General features: G+C 41.1%; 1 protein-coding gene across 2 annotated transcripts in view; it reads right to left on the bottom strand.

Annotated features, from left to right (window-relative positions):
* The window catches only part of pdzrn3b (PDZ domain containing RING finger 3b), a 103,853-nt gene continuing 85,537 nt past the window's right edge, over positions 1-18,316 (bottom strand). For both annotated transcript variants that reach the window (XM_086168112.1, XM_086168113.1), the window contains 7 exons: positions 7,663-7,916; positions 5,694-5,781; positions 3,798-3,896; positions 3,484-3,546; positions 3,235-3,336; positions 2,988-3,104; positions 1-2,364 (listed from right to left, as the gene is read on the bottom strand). In XM_086168112.1, coding sequence (XP_086024238.1) covers positions 862-2,364; positions 2,988-3,104; positions 3,235-3,336; positions 3,484-3,546; positions 3,798-3,896; positions 5,694-5,781; positions 7,663-7,916 — 2,226 coding nt within the window. In that variant the 3' untranslated portion in view covers positions 1-861. The remainder of the gene's footprint in view (positions 2,365-2,987; positions 3,105-3,234; positions 3,337-3,483; positions 3,547-3,797; positions 3,897-5,693; positions 5,782-7,662; positions 7,917-18,316) is intronic.

Consider the following 18,316-nt stretch of genomic DNA (forward strand, 5'->3'; position numbering starts at 1 on the left):
TCATATATAAAACAATAATTTATTATTTCTCTCATTTTACAAGACATCAAATTGTGTGGCTAACTAAGGATTTAACAGGTTGTTATTTTGTCCAATACATGAAGCCCTAACAAAGCAAAAGCAACTACAAAGTGTGCATAAACAAACAGACATTTAGATGTCGATAATATGAGAAACGTATTTCTTGAAACATACGTAGGAGTACGAGGATCTCATGTCAGTACGATGTCTACATTATGAAAGAGATGGTATATCGCTGATGGTAATAACTTGCAAAATCAGCACTGTTAGAGAGAAGTTAAAACTAAAAAGTGGATGTGTTAAAAACTGAATTCTTGAATTTACATGTCTCATTGTGAAAAGGATTATGTTCTCTACCTTGCAGGAAAACGGCAGTATTTAATTTCCTCAAAAGCAGAATATGCAAAACAGTAAAATACTGATAAGGGATATATAGTACAAACAAAATAACGCAAATAGTGTAAATGCTGACTGTTTATGTATGGCACATGATCCTTACAAACGTCCACAGTATCTGACAAAAAGTCACATATTGAGTTCCCAAAATTGTTCAATAGAGCAAGCACCAAGATAGAAAAAGTTACTGAAGGATTTTGCTAAAATTTGCCGAAAAATAGTTTGCACAGTCATATCCATGTCAAGAGCCATGTCAAAACATCATTTTAAGGGATCTTGTCTTTACCACTGTGGCGGAACGGAGTTCGGAAAGGCTTTCATATTTCATATATACAAAAATGTTGCCACATTGAACGAGGCAGGAATCTTTACCCAATCTGGTAGTGTCCTATGTACACTCCATTACCCTTGAGTGTCCTTCTCAAACTGGTCTGCCACTTCAACTTAGACTGTGGTCACAGATAAGAGCGAGTTGTAAACTCTTGTGCCGTCTGGTGACTTGGTACCATGGGTCAGCAGTTCTTGGATGGTCATCCAGTTGTCAAATATTTTCTTATTCCTCTTTTTCATCATCTTTTTGTGGCTGAGTTCGATGATGTTGGGTTCTTTTTTGTCCTCAAGGCCAACCTGCTCCCTCAGACAGTCGGCTCTGCTCTGCTTCATGAACTCTCTGCGTTGCCTCTGTTCCTTGGACCGGACGGCGTGCTGCTTCCTCTCTTCCTTGCTCCAGTATCGCCCCATCTTCAGCTCGCTGATGGCGTCATCATCGGTGGTCATACCACTTCGCTCCTCATGGATGCGCAGAGCGCGCTCCCTGAGCAACTTGTCTCGCACTGGCCGCTTGGTGATGTAGCGGGTTCCATCACTGCGGATCTTCACTTTCCACTCCATCTTTGGCTCCAGGTCACTGGGAGTAATGGGGTCCCTGCACATGCTGACCAGACTCATCTGGCTTTGGGCATACTCGACGGCGGACTTCTGCTGGATCAACTGCATGTAGCTCTGGTAGTGCTGCGCGTGAGCAGGGATGTGGGCATGCTTGTAAGGAGAGTGGGGGAAGCTCCTTCCCGTCTTGCCGGACTCTGCCGGTTTCCTTTCCTTGCTCTCCACCTGCAGGCCATCTGAATCCTTGGAGAAGCCCCTGCCCCGTGCCGGGCCACAAGCCTCCTGCACGGGGGACAGGAGAGGTTTAAGAATTCTGCCGTTGGAGCTACTTGCCCCTGTTGGACCCTGATGCTCGGTTCCGCGACGAAGCGAGTTGTCCGGGGACAGCTCCAGGGTGAGAGGTGTGCTGCGGCAGCTCTCCCCAGTGTTGTAGGCACTAGAGCTGTCCTTGTCTGACTTTTCTGGCATTTCCGTGATGTCTGAGAGTTCATGGCGACGCGCATCGATGCTCGTGTTGTAGTTGCGGAAACCGCTGTTGTGCAACATCCAGGATTCACGGCACTGCTCCCGTAACTGCTGCATCTTGTGAGCACGGACGATGTTCAGGCATTCCAGCTCGATGGTGCGAAGCTCCTCATTGAGCATCTCCAGCTCTTTATCTACACCTTCCTGGTCCTGACCTTCTGCTCCGCCACCCTGACAGTACAAACCCTGTATTCCACTGTTCCTCATCTGGCACTTCAGCTCCAGGAGTTCTCTAAAGCGCTCGCACTCATCGGCTGGGATGCCCAGGAACTCTGCATCTGCGTAGTCGGCTGAAATGAACGACTCGCCGCTGAACGGTAGATCAGTACTGCCGAGGGTGTCCTGGCTGTAGGTCAGCTTTCTACAGCTGCTCAGAGTGTTGGACGCTGTGGTATGGTCATCGGCTAGGTTCTCCTGCTCCGAACTCTCGTCGTTTCGTACACTCTCATCAGTGCGGCCGACCCCACTGTCCTTCTCATGGTGGTTGGACAGGAGGGTGGCTGTGTCTGTGGTGCCTCCATCCTCTTCATGCTTCTTCTGTAAAAAGAGAAGACATGTGACTCAGGAATACTGTTGCATCTGAGATGAGATCTCTTTACTGAATTTTATGAGAGTCATTACACTATACTGTCATAATGTACAAATATGTCAAAAATTAAGAACAATGTTTTTTTTTTTTTTGCTACAAATCTAATATCATTTACTTTTCTTGGTTATGGATCTGTGCACATTTTTCTTTTTTCATGTTCTATCTGAAAGATTTAAAATCCTGATGCAATAAAGCATGGAGAGAGTTTTTTTTTAATATTTTGTTTGCTTAAGCATATTTGGAAAACGTTCAACGTCGAAACTCAAGGGAGTTAAGATGATTGTATTTCTAAAAAGAATGTAAAAATATTCTTGTGGAATAAAAAAAAATACGCTTTACTCAACAAACACGCACCTTTCCACATTATGATTTTTTTCTCTAAATGGAAGCCAGTGAGTAACACAACCAAACAGCTGCTCTCACAGTAGAACTGGCTCATGGAAATTAATCTACAGATGAACATATGTGTGAAGCCCTGATTAATTGTGCTATTTTCCTCTTCATACTGTGAGACTGTGTGTGTGTGTGTGTGTGTGTGTGTTTGTGTGTCAGCATGGGAGTGCTTCAGTACCTGCTGCAGCATGCTTGCAGTGAACTGCATGGCCTGATGGTGCTGCTGCTCCAGCATGTCCATGTGGAGGTCATCCAGGAAGTCGTTCCTATCATCATCCATCCAGCCCTCATCCAGCTGAGACGCGGTGAGGAACAGGAGACGTCTCATTAGATACAAATATGTAAACCCTTACTTTATGGGCAACTTTCAAGGTTCCTAAAATACAAATGATGTTTAATCTTTACTGAGTTCACATCCTGATTACCTGAATCTCTGGTCTGGCCACCAGCAAAGAGATATTCTGGTTCCCCTCACTGGTGAGCAACACGACTGCATCCTCACGATTTTGAATTTCAACACCATTGATCTAGGGGATACAAAAAAATAGAATTAAACTATATTTGATCCTATACATCTATGTGTGTGTGTTTTTTTTTTCTCAAAGCCTTCACAGATCAGTGGTAGCAAAGAGATACTTTGATAACTAGAAATTCACAACAAACAGGGACGTTACCTGGATGATTTTGTCTCCTTCTCTGATTCGACCATCTTTAGCAGCGATGCTATTTGGATCAATCTAGAGCAAATAAAAGAGTAAGATAGGAGGGCATTCAATTTTAAAAAATTTTACACTTTGAGTTACTCTTTTTTTTTGGTTCAAACAATTATTTCTGGTAAATAGTCAATATATTTAAATTATACAATTATTTACATTACAAAATTATTACCGATCAGCAAACAAAGTAATGCAGAAAGGAGGTGTTTGAAATTAAGGACAAGTTAAGAGAAAACTAAGAACTAAATGAAATAAAAAACAAAAAAATATACCTCGCTGATGTAGATCCCTGCCTCATCCTCATCATCGGTCCTGTAACAAATAGTCAGACCTAGCTTGTCTTGGATGTTGGCTCGGTACAAGTCCACCTCCTGATAAGACACAAAAAAATAAATAACACAAACAAAGCCTTTTTTTTTTTTTAGCCCCGATAAGCTACATTTTTTTTTTTTTAATTTCTGTTACTGTGTTTCTGGGTGGACTTAATTTATTGACTAAGAAATGGGATCACACAGTGACAGTGATCCATCAGTCATTGTAATGAATGTTTTGGCTGGATGTTGAAAAGCCACTGGCTTTGGGAGAGGACGGTGACAGAATGAGGGATGAAGCAGTGGACTGAAGGTGGACAAAGTCACATTTTTCACTTGTCAACACCTGTAATCTCAAAGACACAGATAGTGATAGGAGCTTCGCTGTTCTTGGAGGCCAGGACATGTTCCTGCGAGGGTTAAATCCCCCTGAACTAGGTCAGGCCTGAAAGATGAAGGCCATTTTCAAGAAAAAAGGTTTGACATTTCAGGAAAGACAATTATGCAGTATACATGCTAACATCACTTTCCTCTTGGGAAAACGAGTCACTTCACTGAAGATTACGGGGGAAAAAAATTGGTGCACGTTGGCTGCTGATGGCAGGGTAAACCATGCAGCGGCTACTAAATTTGAAAGCAGCAGCTTTATCAAATAGAAGCTATGATCTGCACATATTGATCAAAGAATAAGGTTTCTTTACCTTTGCATTTCTGTAACTATTTTGCGAAAGGCCAAAAGAAAATGTAATGCTTGAACTGTTTGCAAATAAGCTATATCATATATCTTAATTGCATTTATATATTGGGGCAGAGTGGCTCAGAAGTAACTGAAAGTCGCTGGTTCGATTCCCGAGTCAGAGAGTTTTGTTGAGCAAGACAGTGAAACCCTAACTGCTACCTGGGCTGGCCACTGCTCATGGTTCATCCATGATGGTTTAAACTACAGAGAATAATTTTCCATGATGGATAAATAAATAAAATAAGGGATGGACCTAAATCATAACATCATCAGCAAATTGTAACAGCAACTGGTCAGGTTACTGGAGAAGTGCGCATTACAGATCATTTTAAGAGAGGGCAAATACAAAAAGCTGTTTCTTGTATATTGTAGTAGTGACAGTGGTAGCAGTTAACTGTCCAAAAACACAGATGTAACCAGTGAAACCAAAACATGAAGGTATTAGTGGCTTTGTGCTAAATCAGAAAAAGAAACGTGCTCACTGACAATAACAAGACTTTGTTACAGGGTGTTAAATGTGACCAATCGTTACACAAACACATCAACTCCTTTGGGTCAGTTTGTCTGTTCACATCTGCCGTTAGATGAACTGAACTTCACCTCTGCGCTCCTGTCCCAATGAATGTTATTAATTTCAAAGTGGGGTTTCACAGCAGAAGGGGTCAGGGTTGTTAGAGGTCACAGAAGAACGACAAAGGCTCGAGGCTCGTGGATCACGCAGCAAAATTACGGCCTCTTCCGCACATTGTTAACATTCATCATCACGCTCATCACTGTGAATCTATTATTTTTGCTATCTAATTATTGACCGGGCCTCCCTCTGCAGCATTGTAGCCGAGGGAGACTTATTAGGCCTTGTCACCGATAACTAATGATGTCACCATTGCGCATCTGCTGGAATAAACCGGCAACTGGATTCCTGTCTGGCCTACATATTGGTGTCTGAATGAGGGAGAGTGCCCCATCAATAACTTTGATATATTGGGAGTTGCGGTTGCTTGTGATATTGCTGGCTGGAGACACAAAGGCGAGCTCTGGTCTGCTGATGGGACAAAAATACATTTGCTGTCCGGATGTAGATCTTCATTGAGAAAAAAAGGTATAGAGATGATATTTACCTCATATTCCAGCTCCTCTCGCTCTATGTCCTGTTGGATTCCTTCCAGGAAGTCATTAGGGTCAAAGTATGCATGTCCAGAAGGATGCCTGAGAGGATGCAAGAAATACTGATAATGGGTGGCATGCTAATTTAACATAAACATTAAAGAGGGGGGAAAAGACACACGTTATGTGATTCCTGTTTTGCCCAAGAGTATGAAAAATCTAATGAGCAAAGAGGAAATAATAAGAAAATGTTGAAATCAGATACACTGTAGTTCCGCCCAGAGGCTAATTACAAATTAACATGCTGTGTTATTAATTTGACTCAAAAATCAATTATACAAAACACAATTATTCATTAAAGGGCAACTGCTGCTGACACAGAGAGCGAAAATAGCCAGACTCTCCGAGCTTCGGGGCTTAAGACACAAAGACACAGCAGACTCAATTTGGGAATATGCAAATACAGACGAACAGAACCATCATTTTAATGTGGCCATTGGCCCCAGAGGAAGCTGTCAGCAGACAGGGACGCGTTCCCTTCAATTTCTACTTAAATCCAGTGTGGTCTGCAGAAGAAGATAATGTCTCGCTCGCTTAATTAACCGCTAGTTGGAAAGGTCTGATTGTATAAAAGTTTAGTGACCTTTAAAAACCCACTGCGTTCTGCTATTAAAGTCTGTGAGGCAGGTACAAAAATAAGCTCGCGATTTGTGACCGCGCCAATCATAAAACAAAATAACGGGTTTTAGAATCAGTTCAACGTCTTTCCCTTAATTACAGTTTTTGTGCCTGGGAGCTAAGCTAAACTTCTCCAGACATTTGGGTTGATAACTCCACTTCAACAACCAAATAGAAAAAAAGCACTTTGAATGCCGTCCGCTCACAAACTCTATATAATACTTCTGCTAGAAATAAAAACAATATATCGAGAAAAGACTCATTACATGCTCGGTGTGGACTGAACGAGGCAATGAGCCAGCTGAGACACCTTTTGAACTCTGGGTTATTGCTCACATACTGCGATGGATGTTGCCTCACCCTACCCTCTTAAGGTTAGTAGTCTCGTCTTCTAACACTGTGATATAAATTATATGTTTGTGTTTAAAATATGGCTAATGATGCACTTTAAATAAACCCTTTAGATTTAACACTTACATTTTTTTTCTGACATATGACCTGCTCAGCCAGCCAAGCGAGTATCTGCGCTCAGAAATAGACCAGAGCTTAAAACCTGTCATCTTCCTTGAAGGTTTGCCAGTTCTGCAGATTTTTTTATCTCAGTTCATAAAAAGCTGCATAAATTGGTAGTAGAGTAGAGCAGTTACAAATATGTCAATCATCAATTTTGAATTTCTTCTTAAAGAGAGATATTATTTTCACAACCTGTTAATAATTAAGCTTGAAGGTTGAGGTGAGGTTTCACTGAACTGAAACTTGTAATATTTTGCCCAGAGCATTTTATTCTAGACAGAGGATTATATTTCACTCGGGTGCCGACCACTCTGCAAACTCAGGAATAAATGTTCGCAAAACTTTCCAAATAAGTTATTTTGTGGAATCAGTCGAATGAAGGATTTGTTATTTTTATTTTGCTACAACTTAAAGGGGTGATGGGAATTTGTTGAAAGCCAAGGGTTAAAAAAGAATTATCTTATGAAAATATTCTGCCATCATTATGATTTAGTTAATGCAGGTTTTCTCAGATGCCAATCAATACAACTCACAAATTTACATGTTCGTCGATTGCCTGCGGTGCGTTTGCGAACCAATTTTATCGACCATGTAAAGCACAGCACGAGGGCAGGTGATCCGCAGTTGCAATCCCTGAAGGGAACAGCCGGAAAGAAATAAAGAAAAAGCGCAGCCAGACGGAAACGCGCATGCGCAGATCGTCATTTTCCGGTCATTTCATGCACATTCTCACGCTCATGCAAAATTTGGCAACTATAAAATAACACGGACGGTGAACAAGTTAGTACTCACTCCTCTGGGAGCAGATACTCCTCTAGTTCTGTCAGGGGGGTTGACGGAGTTGTCAGCTGGGTAAGAGGCATGATGTGTTGGAGGGTGATTTCGGTCTGGGTGCTGGTATCCGAGACCTGCGTGTCAGCGGTGGGGATGAACAGTTTGGGGTGGGGCGCTCTGCGCAGGACTTGAACCATTATTGGTTCTTTGGCAGTCCGGAAGGCTTCCACCGCCTGGTCATGGGTGGCCTTGGAGAGGTCCTTACCATTGACCTGAAATAGAAGATAAATGTTGCTTCTTTTAATTAAGAACAGCTCACACGGGGGGAGAAGATATACAATGTTTTTTTTTTCCCATTTATTATTGCGATTGTAAAAATAATGAAGATTCTGTCCGACTGATGTGATCATTATCTTGGATGATTAAAGCTTCACGTGAGACACTGGGCGCGCACAAACACAGCGACGATATTCGTTTTGAGAAATGGGCCATTACTGTCTAAGCTTGTTTTACAGGGTCAGAGTTGGACCGACTGGAATGAGTCCTTAATTAGGTAGACTCTTTCTTTAATTAATGAAGGTCCTCAACAGAGGCTGCATGGAGGAGCCCTCATTTAGTTAAGTAATTTCTCAGCAGAGGATAAATCTGACCTCCCGCCTGAGACAGTAGAGCGGGAGCCATGTGTTAACCTGCGATGATTAATGTGAGCAAAAGGCTGCGTTGTGTTGCAGAGATGAGGCTAATTAAGTTGAGCTGGGGCCCACTTAGGAACCTTTGCGCGTCGGTGAAAGATGAGTGCGGCACTTGGAAACCCCGGCTCCGAGAACAACATGTCATCGGATCCGATGAGACTTAAGATTAAATAATGAAGACTTATGTCTGCATGCTGAAGTGCGATGGTGAAATGTTGGGCTGAGTGCACCGATGAAATGCTCTTGTTCTGACAGAAATGCCATCAGATGTCGCATTCGTACCGTCCTTTTCTTGTTTCACACCGAGAAGGTGTTTTAGTTCAATCGCTGCGTTATGTATTTATGAGTTCTACAAGTGATAAGAGATTTGACAGGACCTCAACCCTGTCTCATTTAAGACTCAATGAGATTTAACAACACTGGCAAAAAGGGAATCCTGGATCTATCAAGCTGTGCTTGTTAGCCACACAAAGTCAGTGTCACCCCAGAATGTCATTCAAGAGAGCAACCCATAATACTGCAATCAGAGCTGTCGGGGTGCAATGATAAGGACGCTTTAAACCAGGAAGGGTTTCTGATAAAAAGATAAGATCATCATGATTTTTCCAAGGACATCAGCAGGATATTCAGCATAAAACCATTTATATTTAAAGTATTTTCCACAGGCGTTCTTAATGTCACAAGTACATTTTAGTGATTTACAGGCATCATAATAATATATAAATAGGTCAGTGTTACACTTCCACAACTTTACTTTACAGGTTTATGCCTTGAGGCTCCTGCAACTGTATGTGTGAAGTGTCACATTTCATATTAGCCACACAGCTTCATTTGATTTTCCTACCAGCTGTTGTATAAAAATCAAATTAAATGAACCTGCACGGGCACAGAGCACCCTGTGCAGGTTTATTTCAACCATGATACAACAGGTAGTTGTGAAGTGTGACACGGCTCTGGTTTTGTCTGTTTTTTTTCTACAGCTGTTTGCATAAGCTGTGAAAGGGCCTATGCTGTTGTTTAATTAAGGATAAAGGGGCATTTCATAGAGAGTTGTAAAAACGGGTCAACATTTCCCCAATGACCAAACTATGCAAAAGGGGATATATTGTCCAGCTTTTGACACGCCACAGAAAACATGCGTGCTCACGGAATGAGTCTGCTTTGCAGCAATGTTAAGCAGAATTGCTCGTCATTAGGCTTGTTATAATAACTTAAACATCCCCCGGCATTTCACCTTCATGCTTCATAACCACACTGTAAAATAGCATCAATCTAACGTGGAAATGGAACAATGACAATAAAAATAAGGATCTCCCCTTGAGCAAAACTCTGAAAAGGAGAACACATTTTTCCATCAAGAATATAGAAATTAAAGGCCCCAAAGTTGTTTTTTGTGTGTGTGTTTGCTTTAAGAAAAATGACAAAGACAGCTGGAATAGGAAGGAACTTTGTGGGGGAATCAGCTTAGTCTATATACTTGCTCATAAACCAGCATGGTCTAATGCTAAACCTGTAGCATAATTGGATCATCTCAGTGGACTTAAATTTCCACTTCCACGACACCAAACCTTGCCAAAAAAAGCGAAGAGACCTGTGTTTTTTTTAGTGAATAAATAGAAACCAAGGAACCTGAGTTCTCATGTGACCAAAAAGAAACATAAATGTAACCAAATCAAAGATTGCTTGAGATTCAAGAGCAGCCAACCGTTACAGCCATGAGTATGAGCTGAATCACAAAAAGAGGATCTCATAACACAAAGTAAAAATTGAAGTCACTCTTAAATATCTGCTACTGATATCAGTAAAGTTCCTTCCTTAAATCACACTAGACCTCTTCCTCAATCCCATTAGTTTCCCACAGCTGGCCCTGATGTTGCACATCAGCTGAGGAATACAAGCGCCTTTGTGCTTTCTCTTCCCTGCATGCCGACTCCAACAGTCAAACCTGGTTGCCAGGAATCCCGGGGCTGCTTGAAGGCAATGAACCAGAGACAAAGCCTTTAGCCCCGTTCTTCTGTTGAACCCGGAGCATTCTGCCTCAGTGCGCTCAATGGGGGGAATCTCCTCCCAGCTGTGGAGGGGGTCCCGCAGCCTCCATTCACTATTCTCACCTCTGACACGGAGCAGCCCTTTGCGGCGCACTGGGAAAAAACACACATCACTGTCCCGACACACTGCGCACCGCTTCTTCATCTCCGCTGGGCTCAATCGCCATGCTGTTAAACTCCTTGTTGATGTTTGTTGGTTTGAAAATAGCCAAAAATGTTATTTACATCAGGCTACTAACCAGGTTTAAACAGCCAATAAATGTACATTTAACACGTCCATAACACTAAGGAATGACTATGTTGGCAAAAACTTCAGATTCTGTTCAAGTTGGCATAACAAACTATGATTGCCATGCAGGAATGACTCTGCCAACCTCCTAGAGGCCTTTTTTTTTAAAAATGAAATCCATTTTAATGGCAAGAGGCAGCAAAGCCCCACTTAAAGGAATACTAATAAGGTCTAAATCACATGTCTGGCATGCTCGTGTCCACTGAGGAATTCACTGAGCTGTGACATGTACCCCTGTGCAGATTTTGGTCCATACTGAGTCAGGATTCACTAATCCTCAACTTCCCATGAGATACAGCTGCCAGTCTCAGTCTTGAGCAGCCCTCACTTATTTTGATAACATTAGTGTTCAGCAGGTATCCTACTCTGCCATGAACATTGTTCCACCCTCTGGATATGAATTAAGCACTGAGACATGAGACACTGATATGGGAGTGAACGTGTGTGTGTGTGTGTGTGTGTGTGTGTGTGTGTGTCTGTGTGTCTGTGTGTGTGTGTGTATTCACTGACTGTTAACCTGCTGCCAAAGATGATTATTTGCCAGTCAAAGAGCTCAGACTCTTATGTTATGATCCTTAGATTTTGACAGATGGAGTGAGGCTTCCTCGGGCTTTCATTTATCCATTATTTAATCAGATAGTCTCACTGAATTTGAGCTTTGTTATTTATGAAAACCCTGACAATAAACATCTGAAATAAAATACTGCAGGGAATATGAAATGTCATTGTTGTTAAAGTAACCCTAAGTTACAGCGATGCTATTTTTTTTTTTTCTATTTGTTTCATCATTTGCAGTGCTCTGGGTTGTGGGATACTTCTAATCTCATTTGCTTTTATGTATGTCAAACTAACTAACCTTTAATAAATAGGTTTTAAAATGTAATATCAACTAAAATTATTTTTTATCATGCTAATATCCTATATCCTATAAAAGATAAGTCCAAGCTTGCACCGTGGTCTAAGACATACATTTTTATGTACACAGACCCAAACAATGCTGGTGTTTATGTTATTAGAGCGTTTGAATATATTAAGTATATAGTGTATTCATAAAAAAGACAAGAAACCTGTTCAAAAATTACCATCTGCTCTACTAAGCAAGCTGCTCTGTCAGTCGGCCAGAATAATACATTGTTTATAAGCATGTATTATGTTAAAAAATGTCACATTTGTCAAAAAAAAAAAAAAAAAGCAGATACAAAGCTCACCTCAGCCAGTGTTAGTAACGCACCACATGACCCGAATATAATCTATTCAACGACATCATGCCCTACTCATTATCATACAGAAAAAGATTAGTCTGGGTATTAATTCTAAACAATTCAGTGACTGTGTGGTATAACATCATGCTTTAATATAGGCATCGAATTGCGGCATAATCCCTTAATAAAGAGTTTCTGTTTCTGTCCCTCTGGGACATGCAATGAGGTGAGCAGAGTGACAACTCTGCCAGGGAAGTGGGCAGAGAAAAACCCTGGGAACTCCATCCTACAGACAAGCATTTTAAACAACCTTGAAAGTTGTAGTGCTTCCCTTTTCTTTATGGTTCGGTAAACTTCTTAGAGCAATTCTTCAAAGTCTCTACTTCGGAACTAAGAGGAGCGCTGACATGATAGAGAGCATGAAGGCTTTCAGGCTTATCTTAGGGGGGCCTATATACTGTTTGAGTGGCAGCTTCAATGTGGGTCATTCGGTTTGAAAACACAGCTAATCCCTCTTTTATTTCACTTTTAACCATATTTATAAGAAGAAAGGACAAAATTCAAGGGCTACCCAATGATTTTTCCATGCGCGTGTGGATGCACATGGTTTTGAGTGTGCCTCTAAATATGCATGCATTCTTCTTTTAACTGGCTTGAGAGAAAATGTTCATGTTGTGGGTCTTTTTTTTTCCCCCCACACTGAACAAACTTGCTTAGGATTACAGAACAGACAGTTAGAACAGTTAATGTTGCCAAAAAAAGAGACATCACATTTTTGCTATCATTTAATCCGTTTTAGGCGTGAAATATTGCAACCACCACAGATAATTGCGTAAGAAACAAAAAAAGCTCTTGTTCCTGACCCCCAATGACCCCCAAGTTTACAGTCTGAAGAAAACATCACTTTGTCGATCAGTTAAGGAAACCTGTAATATTACTTTGTTGCAAAAAAACCTGCTAATACCTTCAGCTTAATGGTGATAAAAATTGGTATTCATACAAAAAACTCAAAACAACACACAGCCAAAACACGATCTCTGAAACTAGTTACTCATATCCCACCAGAAACGCGTTGCAGTATCTGTTCCTGGAATGTCCCTTTCCCTGCCTAATTCTACAAATACGCATGTGTAAATTTTCAGGACAATTCTCTTTCTGCACTACATGCTTCCTACATCAATTTCCCCTAAATGGGGGTGCGATTCACAAGTCAGGGATAAAGCATTGGGTATAAAACCAAAGAGCAAAATGCCTGTCCACTATTCATGAGTGCAGATCTTCCTCGGTAAGGATTCATTAAGGACAGCAGTTTGTCAGGTCAAGCAAAAGATCCTAGAAAGATTGTGTGATTTAACTGAACAACAAAGAAAACAGAGTCCTAAGAATGTAGTTCCTAAACAAACCTGTTAGTCAACCAGATCGCAAATATAGATACTTTTAGAGTAGGACATGATTATGATGGAAGTAGTGGCAGGAAAAAAAAAACAAATATTGCGAGAACCGAGAGTTGATAAAACTTACTCTAACACTGGAGCGAATCTGGGGTTTGGCTTTTGAGGAGAATATGAGGGTGAAAAAAAAAGACACAGAGAGGGAGTCGGTGCAGTTGAATTGCATTTTTTTTTCATAAAGTAGCATCTAAAAGTAGGATTGGCTCTAGAGATTTAGGGATCGGTAGCATAACTCTCTCAGCTGCGGTGTAGATGTGGAAGGTGGAAGAGAGTAATATCTGCAAGCAGACTGATGTTATGCCTCATTAGCACCGTTATCTCACTGCTCTACTGCCTCAGCTTTCCCTCGCAAACCAGGCGTTAGCAACTACACACACACACACGCGCGCACACACACACACGCACATGAGCACCTTCCCCACCTGATGAGTTACAGCACATTTGACTCTGCAAGGTTTGCATACTATAGGAGAGCAAATGGGGTTACACAGATACACCTAAAGACACAAATATGCAAAATAACAACAACCTCTATACATCTTGTCTTTACAGAGGGAATCATGGTTCTCTCAACCTAGCAAGCATGGTCAATTCACTTTAAACCACAACTTTAATTCAATGCCTACATGAAATGGTTCACCATTTGGCAACAGTTGCATACCAAGACAGTTATTTCAGAGAAAGTCAGAACTGCAAATACACTGGTCGCAGGACATAAAAACTGTGTAACCAGTTGAATTTGTATGTTTGTAAGCGCTACTACTTTTATGGTTCACCCAAACCAATGCAACGCAGCTAAACAGAATGACATCATAAGTGCCCGGGTTACGTTCTAACCTTGGACAGATCTGTCTTAAGCATTCTTTAAGTGTCTTGCCTCACCTCTTAATAGTTATGTTGCTTGTTATATGACATACAGCCTGCTGGGATAGGCTTTTATTCAGTCTGATTAAACATGTTATCAAGAATCATTTATATTTCCAATATGTTTGAGTTACTAAACAACCCACAAGGCAAACACATAATTTTGATTTATCAGGAGGGTGTAATTTTGCACGTAGCACTTACAGTTTGCATGTACACTAATATTGGAATCTACAAAACTGTAATTAAGGATACTGTGTAAATAGACTGCCATGAGATGGATGAATAGTTGTTTGATCTAAACAAGAGTCCTAAATTGGTGAGAAATGAAATATATATTCATCAATAGACTTGTAGATAATATTTATTATTACAGATATGTTGAATAAATGCTTTTCAGTGGGCTGTGTGGGTAAGTATTTCTTTTCTAGGATGTGCCAATTCATACCAATTGGTAAAAATTATTATATCATTAATAATCATTTCTGTGCTGGAAAAGGTCTACTAAATAAAGGAAGGTGGATGTGGTTCAAAATTAATTGAAATGATAAGATGTAGCACGGGCACAATAATGTTAAATGTGAAAACAGGATAAAAAAAGATATTGAAAGTTTGTGACTCAGTAACACATTCCAACACACCTTTGCATTCATTAGCTCGAGTGAAAGTGACCTACATTTCGGAAATTTCTCATGTTGAGCACGTCATCTGCAAATAAGAATATCTTGTGCAGTGACGCCCAATGAATCTAATGTATTTGTTAATTAGTTTTGGTTAAAACCAAGAAAAAATCCTACGTGATACACTTGTAATTTATCAAACATGATGATTACTGACATAACAGTAAGCCTACATAAATCATCCGCGATGACTCATCCTTCCATAGGAATTTTACAGCTCTGTTACTCATTTAAGAGAACTAGTGGTTGCTCAGACTTCGATGTAATTTAATTTAGAACGTAGATATTTGTGACACCATTTAAGAGCGGCGAACCTTTTTCTTTAATTTTTGTCAATGAATTACGATCATCCCCATTATGTTTGATGGGGATGTGAAGATTTATGGACTCACACGGTGCCATTTACCCTCCCAAGACATGCTAGATACATCATATTTTCAGTTACGTTCATTTGTCAGTGCTGGAACTACGATTCTTCCGTCATTTGTTTCAGACCGACAATAAACACACGGGGACCGGCGTGGGCTCCCCCGTGGCAGCCGGCCACCTGCTGCAGTGTTTAACAGATGTGACGGCGCACGGGGGCCGATCTTTGTCGTTATTAAAAACACACAGTGTCAGCTCCAGTAGCTGCTCTCGGGATTGGCGATCCTCTGCTTTATCTCAACGCAACATCTCTGTCGAGCCTCATTACAAGGCTGAACTGAGCCGCATCAAAAGACGAGTATCCTGTTTTCTAGTTACTGGTTTGATAACAGCTGCCTGCGGCAAGCGGGCGGACGACTGACAGCGTGAGGAACTGTCTGGCACAAACGTCTATCTCGCTTTTCTGTGTCCGTCTGGTTCTCAAGACGCCAAACTGAGACCATCTGTTGCAGTTACAACTTGGCTTCTCGAGTCCGACGTGACATCTTTATTAACCCTCAATCGAACGTACGAATAATTAGACGGCGGCACACGTGAAACTTCGAAAAAGGAAACATTCCTGAGCGCTCATTTGGAAATGTCAGTTTGGCAAATCAAAAAATTCTTGCTAAAGAAGACTTGGGATGATAAATAGAGGAAGAAGGGTAGAATGAGACCAAAGAGAGCTAAAGGCTCAGCAGACAAACAATAGTTTGAATCAGCTGCATGTGGATCAGAGCCTCTACAGTCTACTTGTGCTTCAGTTCCAATTAAGCTCTGGTTCTTGGAAGAACCGCAGCATGGGGCCGCAGCCATTACGAAGTGCTTCTGGAGAGATTAAGAGCCCGAGGACTGTCAAACAGAGTTTTCAAGGCCGATACCTGAGAGTCCCTGACTGAAGCAGCTGAATTTACGTCTCCACATGGTGCTTACCTTCAGCTTTGAAGAACGGATCGAGGGGTCGCGGCTGTCAGAGGGGTCAAGTTTAAAAAGGAACACTGCGGTTGATGCAGCTAGAGCTTTTAATTACCATAAAGAAAAAGAAAAAAAAAAAAACACAGCTTTAACACTGTTTTGGCAGTGTTTGATATATATCTTAGCAATGTGTCATCTCAGGGATGTACACACAACATTCCGGGTAAATTCCACTCGAGTGATTATTCGTACAAGATTATTTGCTGCCAGACTGGGAAAATGCCTCTAGGTAAAAATGAAAGAGATACAGTTTGCTTGCTTACAAAAAAAAAAAAAAAACAACAACGAACAAACTGTTAAGCCACATTTTTCATGCTTCTAACATGGGAATTAGCACTAAGGTGTTTAATGAACTGGAAAGATTTCAAGTGTTCATGGATTATTAGGTCCACTGGGAGATGACAGGGAGAGCGCTGTGCTGTGTGCGGTGCCAGGCTCACTGATCAAGCGAATCTGTGAGTATTATCAGCAAGGAAGAATAAAACTTTCGAGAATATCCCCAGAGACACGAGCTTAGCGAGCTTACAAAGCGCATCAGCACAATTAAAACTGAAATGCACAACATAACAATGGTTTCAGATGTGAATTACAAGGTTTTTTTTTTCTTAATCATAGTGACTTGTTTTGTTTGTTTACTAATAATTATTAAATTGTAACAAGTGCTACCATTGTGTTGGTTTTATTGTCTACCTAAAAGCTCATACCATATTCCAAAAAAAGGATAATAACTGGTAGCTTGGCCCTTACAAACCTTGGGGGGGGGGGGCTCTGATTCTTGAATAAAAATGTGTTTCTTGGAAATGTAAATACCTACAAAAAACTTTTTGTCTTATTATTTTTAAACTTTGAAAGTCAAATCTCAAGCGTTCTCACAGCATGGGGTGGAACTCAAGTCTTACAAATTTTGTTCCACTTTTGAAACGGTAACAGGGCAGAATGAGGAGAAATTCTTCAATAGCTTCTGAAACTCGCAACAGAATGGTTAATACTAGCCTTCTGCCATGATGAAATACAGCTCAAATGTCATTGTCCTTTCAGAGAAAACCATAAATGTCTCAAGTGACAACTCCGCTGTCAGCCGGGGCAGCTGACAGGCTTATCTGAAGGCAGCAAAATGACAAACATAAATGATTTTAAACCCGGTGGTTGATGGATTGATTGACAAGCATCACGACGGCGGCGTGATACTGAGCATCTAATGGCGAGCCCATCTGGGATAATTGAGATGGAAGCGGCGGCAGAACAAAGGAAGTGACAGGTCCTTTTCATTCACCCTATTTTTGCTGTTATTAGCGGTAAGTTGGGAGTGGAGGCGTGGCGGGGCTCTTGACCCTTAAATTAGCACAAATAAACCATTTATTAAAGTATTGCCATCTATCCATCCCTACTTGGGGATAAGCCAAAAGCTTTTTTTTTCTTCCTCTGAGCAGACCTGATCAAATCCTTACTATCCACAGTCACAGTGGCTGGGTATTTCCCGGTACGTACGCCTGATGGAAAGGGCGGTTTTTCAGGAAGAATAATGATCTGCAGAGATCATTTATTTAAACCGACCACTAAACACCCAACACCCTGTGTAAAAAATGGTTATGTAATTTGGTGAGATGGAAGGATGATACTTGGTCTGGGTCCATTAAGGATGAAAAGAAAGAGACAAGAAACAGATTTGAGAGAAACCAGTCCCCAAATACATGAAATAGAGTCGGTCAGAGTCGTACAGTCTGTTGTCAAGGCAGGCCAATGTTTTTGCTCATTAAACCAATCTGGCACTTGAAACCAAACACTTTCAGATGACTAAACCAGCACTCGGTGCACGTCGTCTCAATTAAAGTTGACTGAGAGTACACGACAGAACAAAGCAGGACAGCGTGCTATAGGCTGTCAGTAACTGAGCAAACAATGAATCAGTGTTTTAATACTGTAAGAAAAACTAACTGGTTGAACCCTTAATAATGACAAATGTGTAATGTCCCTTTTTACGGCTGGAAATCTATACAGACTTGTGCTGAAAAAAGCTAGTTCCCCTGAGGGTAAATAGGATTTAGATTAAAAAGTGGGAAAGGAGT

Source organism: Fistularia commersonii, chromosome 21, assembly GCF_037954325.1.
Source record: "Fistularia commersonii isolate RoL2024-O1a breed Wild chromosome 21, RoL_Fcom_v1.0, whole genome shotgun sequence".
Lineage (NCBI taxonomy): Eukaryota > Metazoa > Chordata > Actinopteri > Syngnathiformes > Fistulariidae > Fistularia > Fistularia commersonii.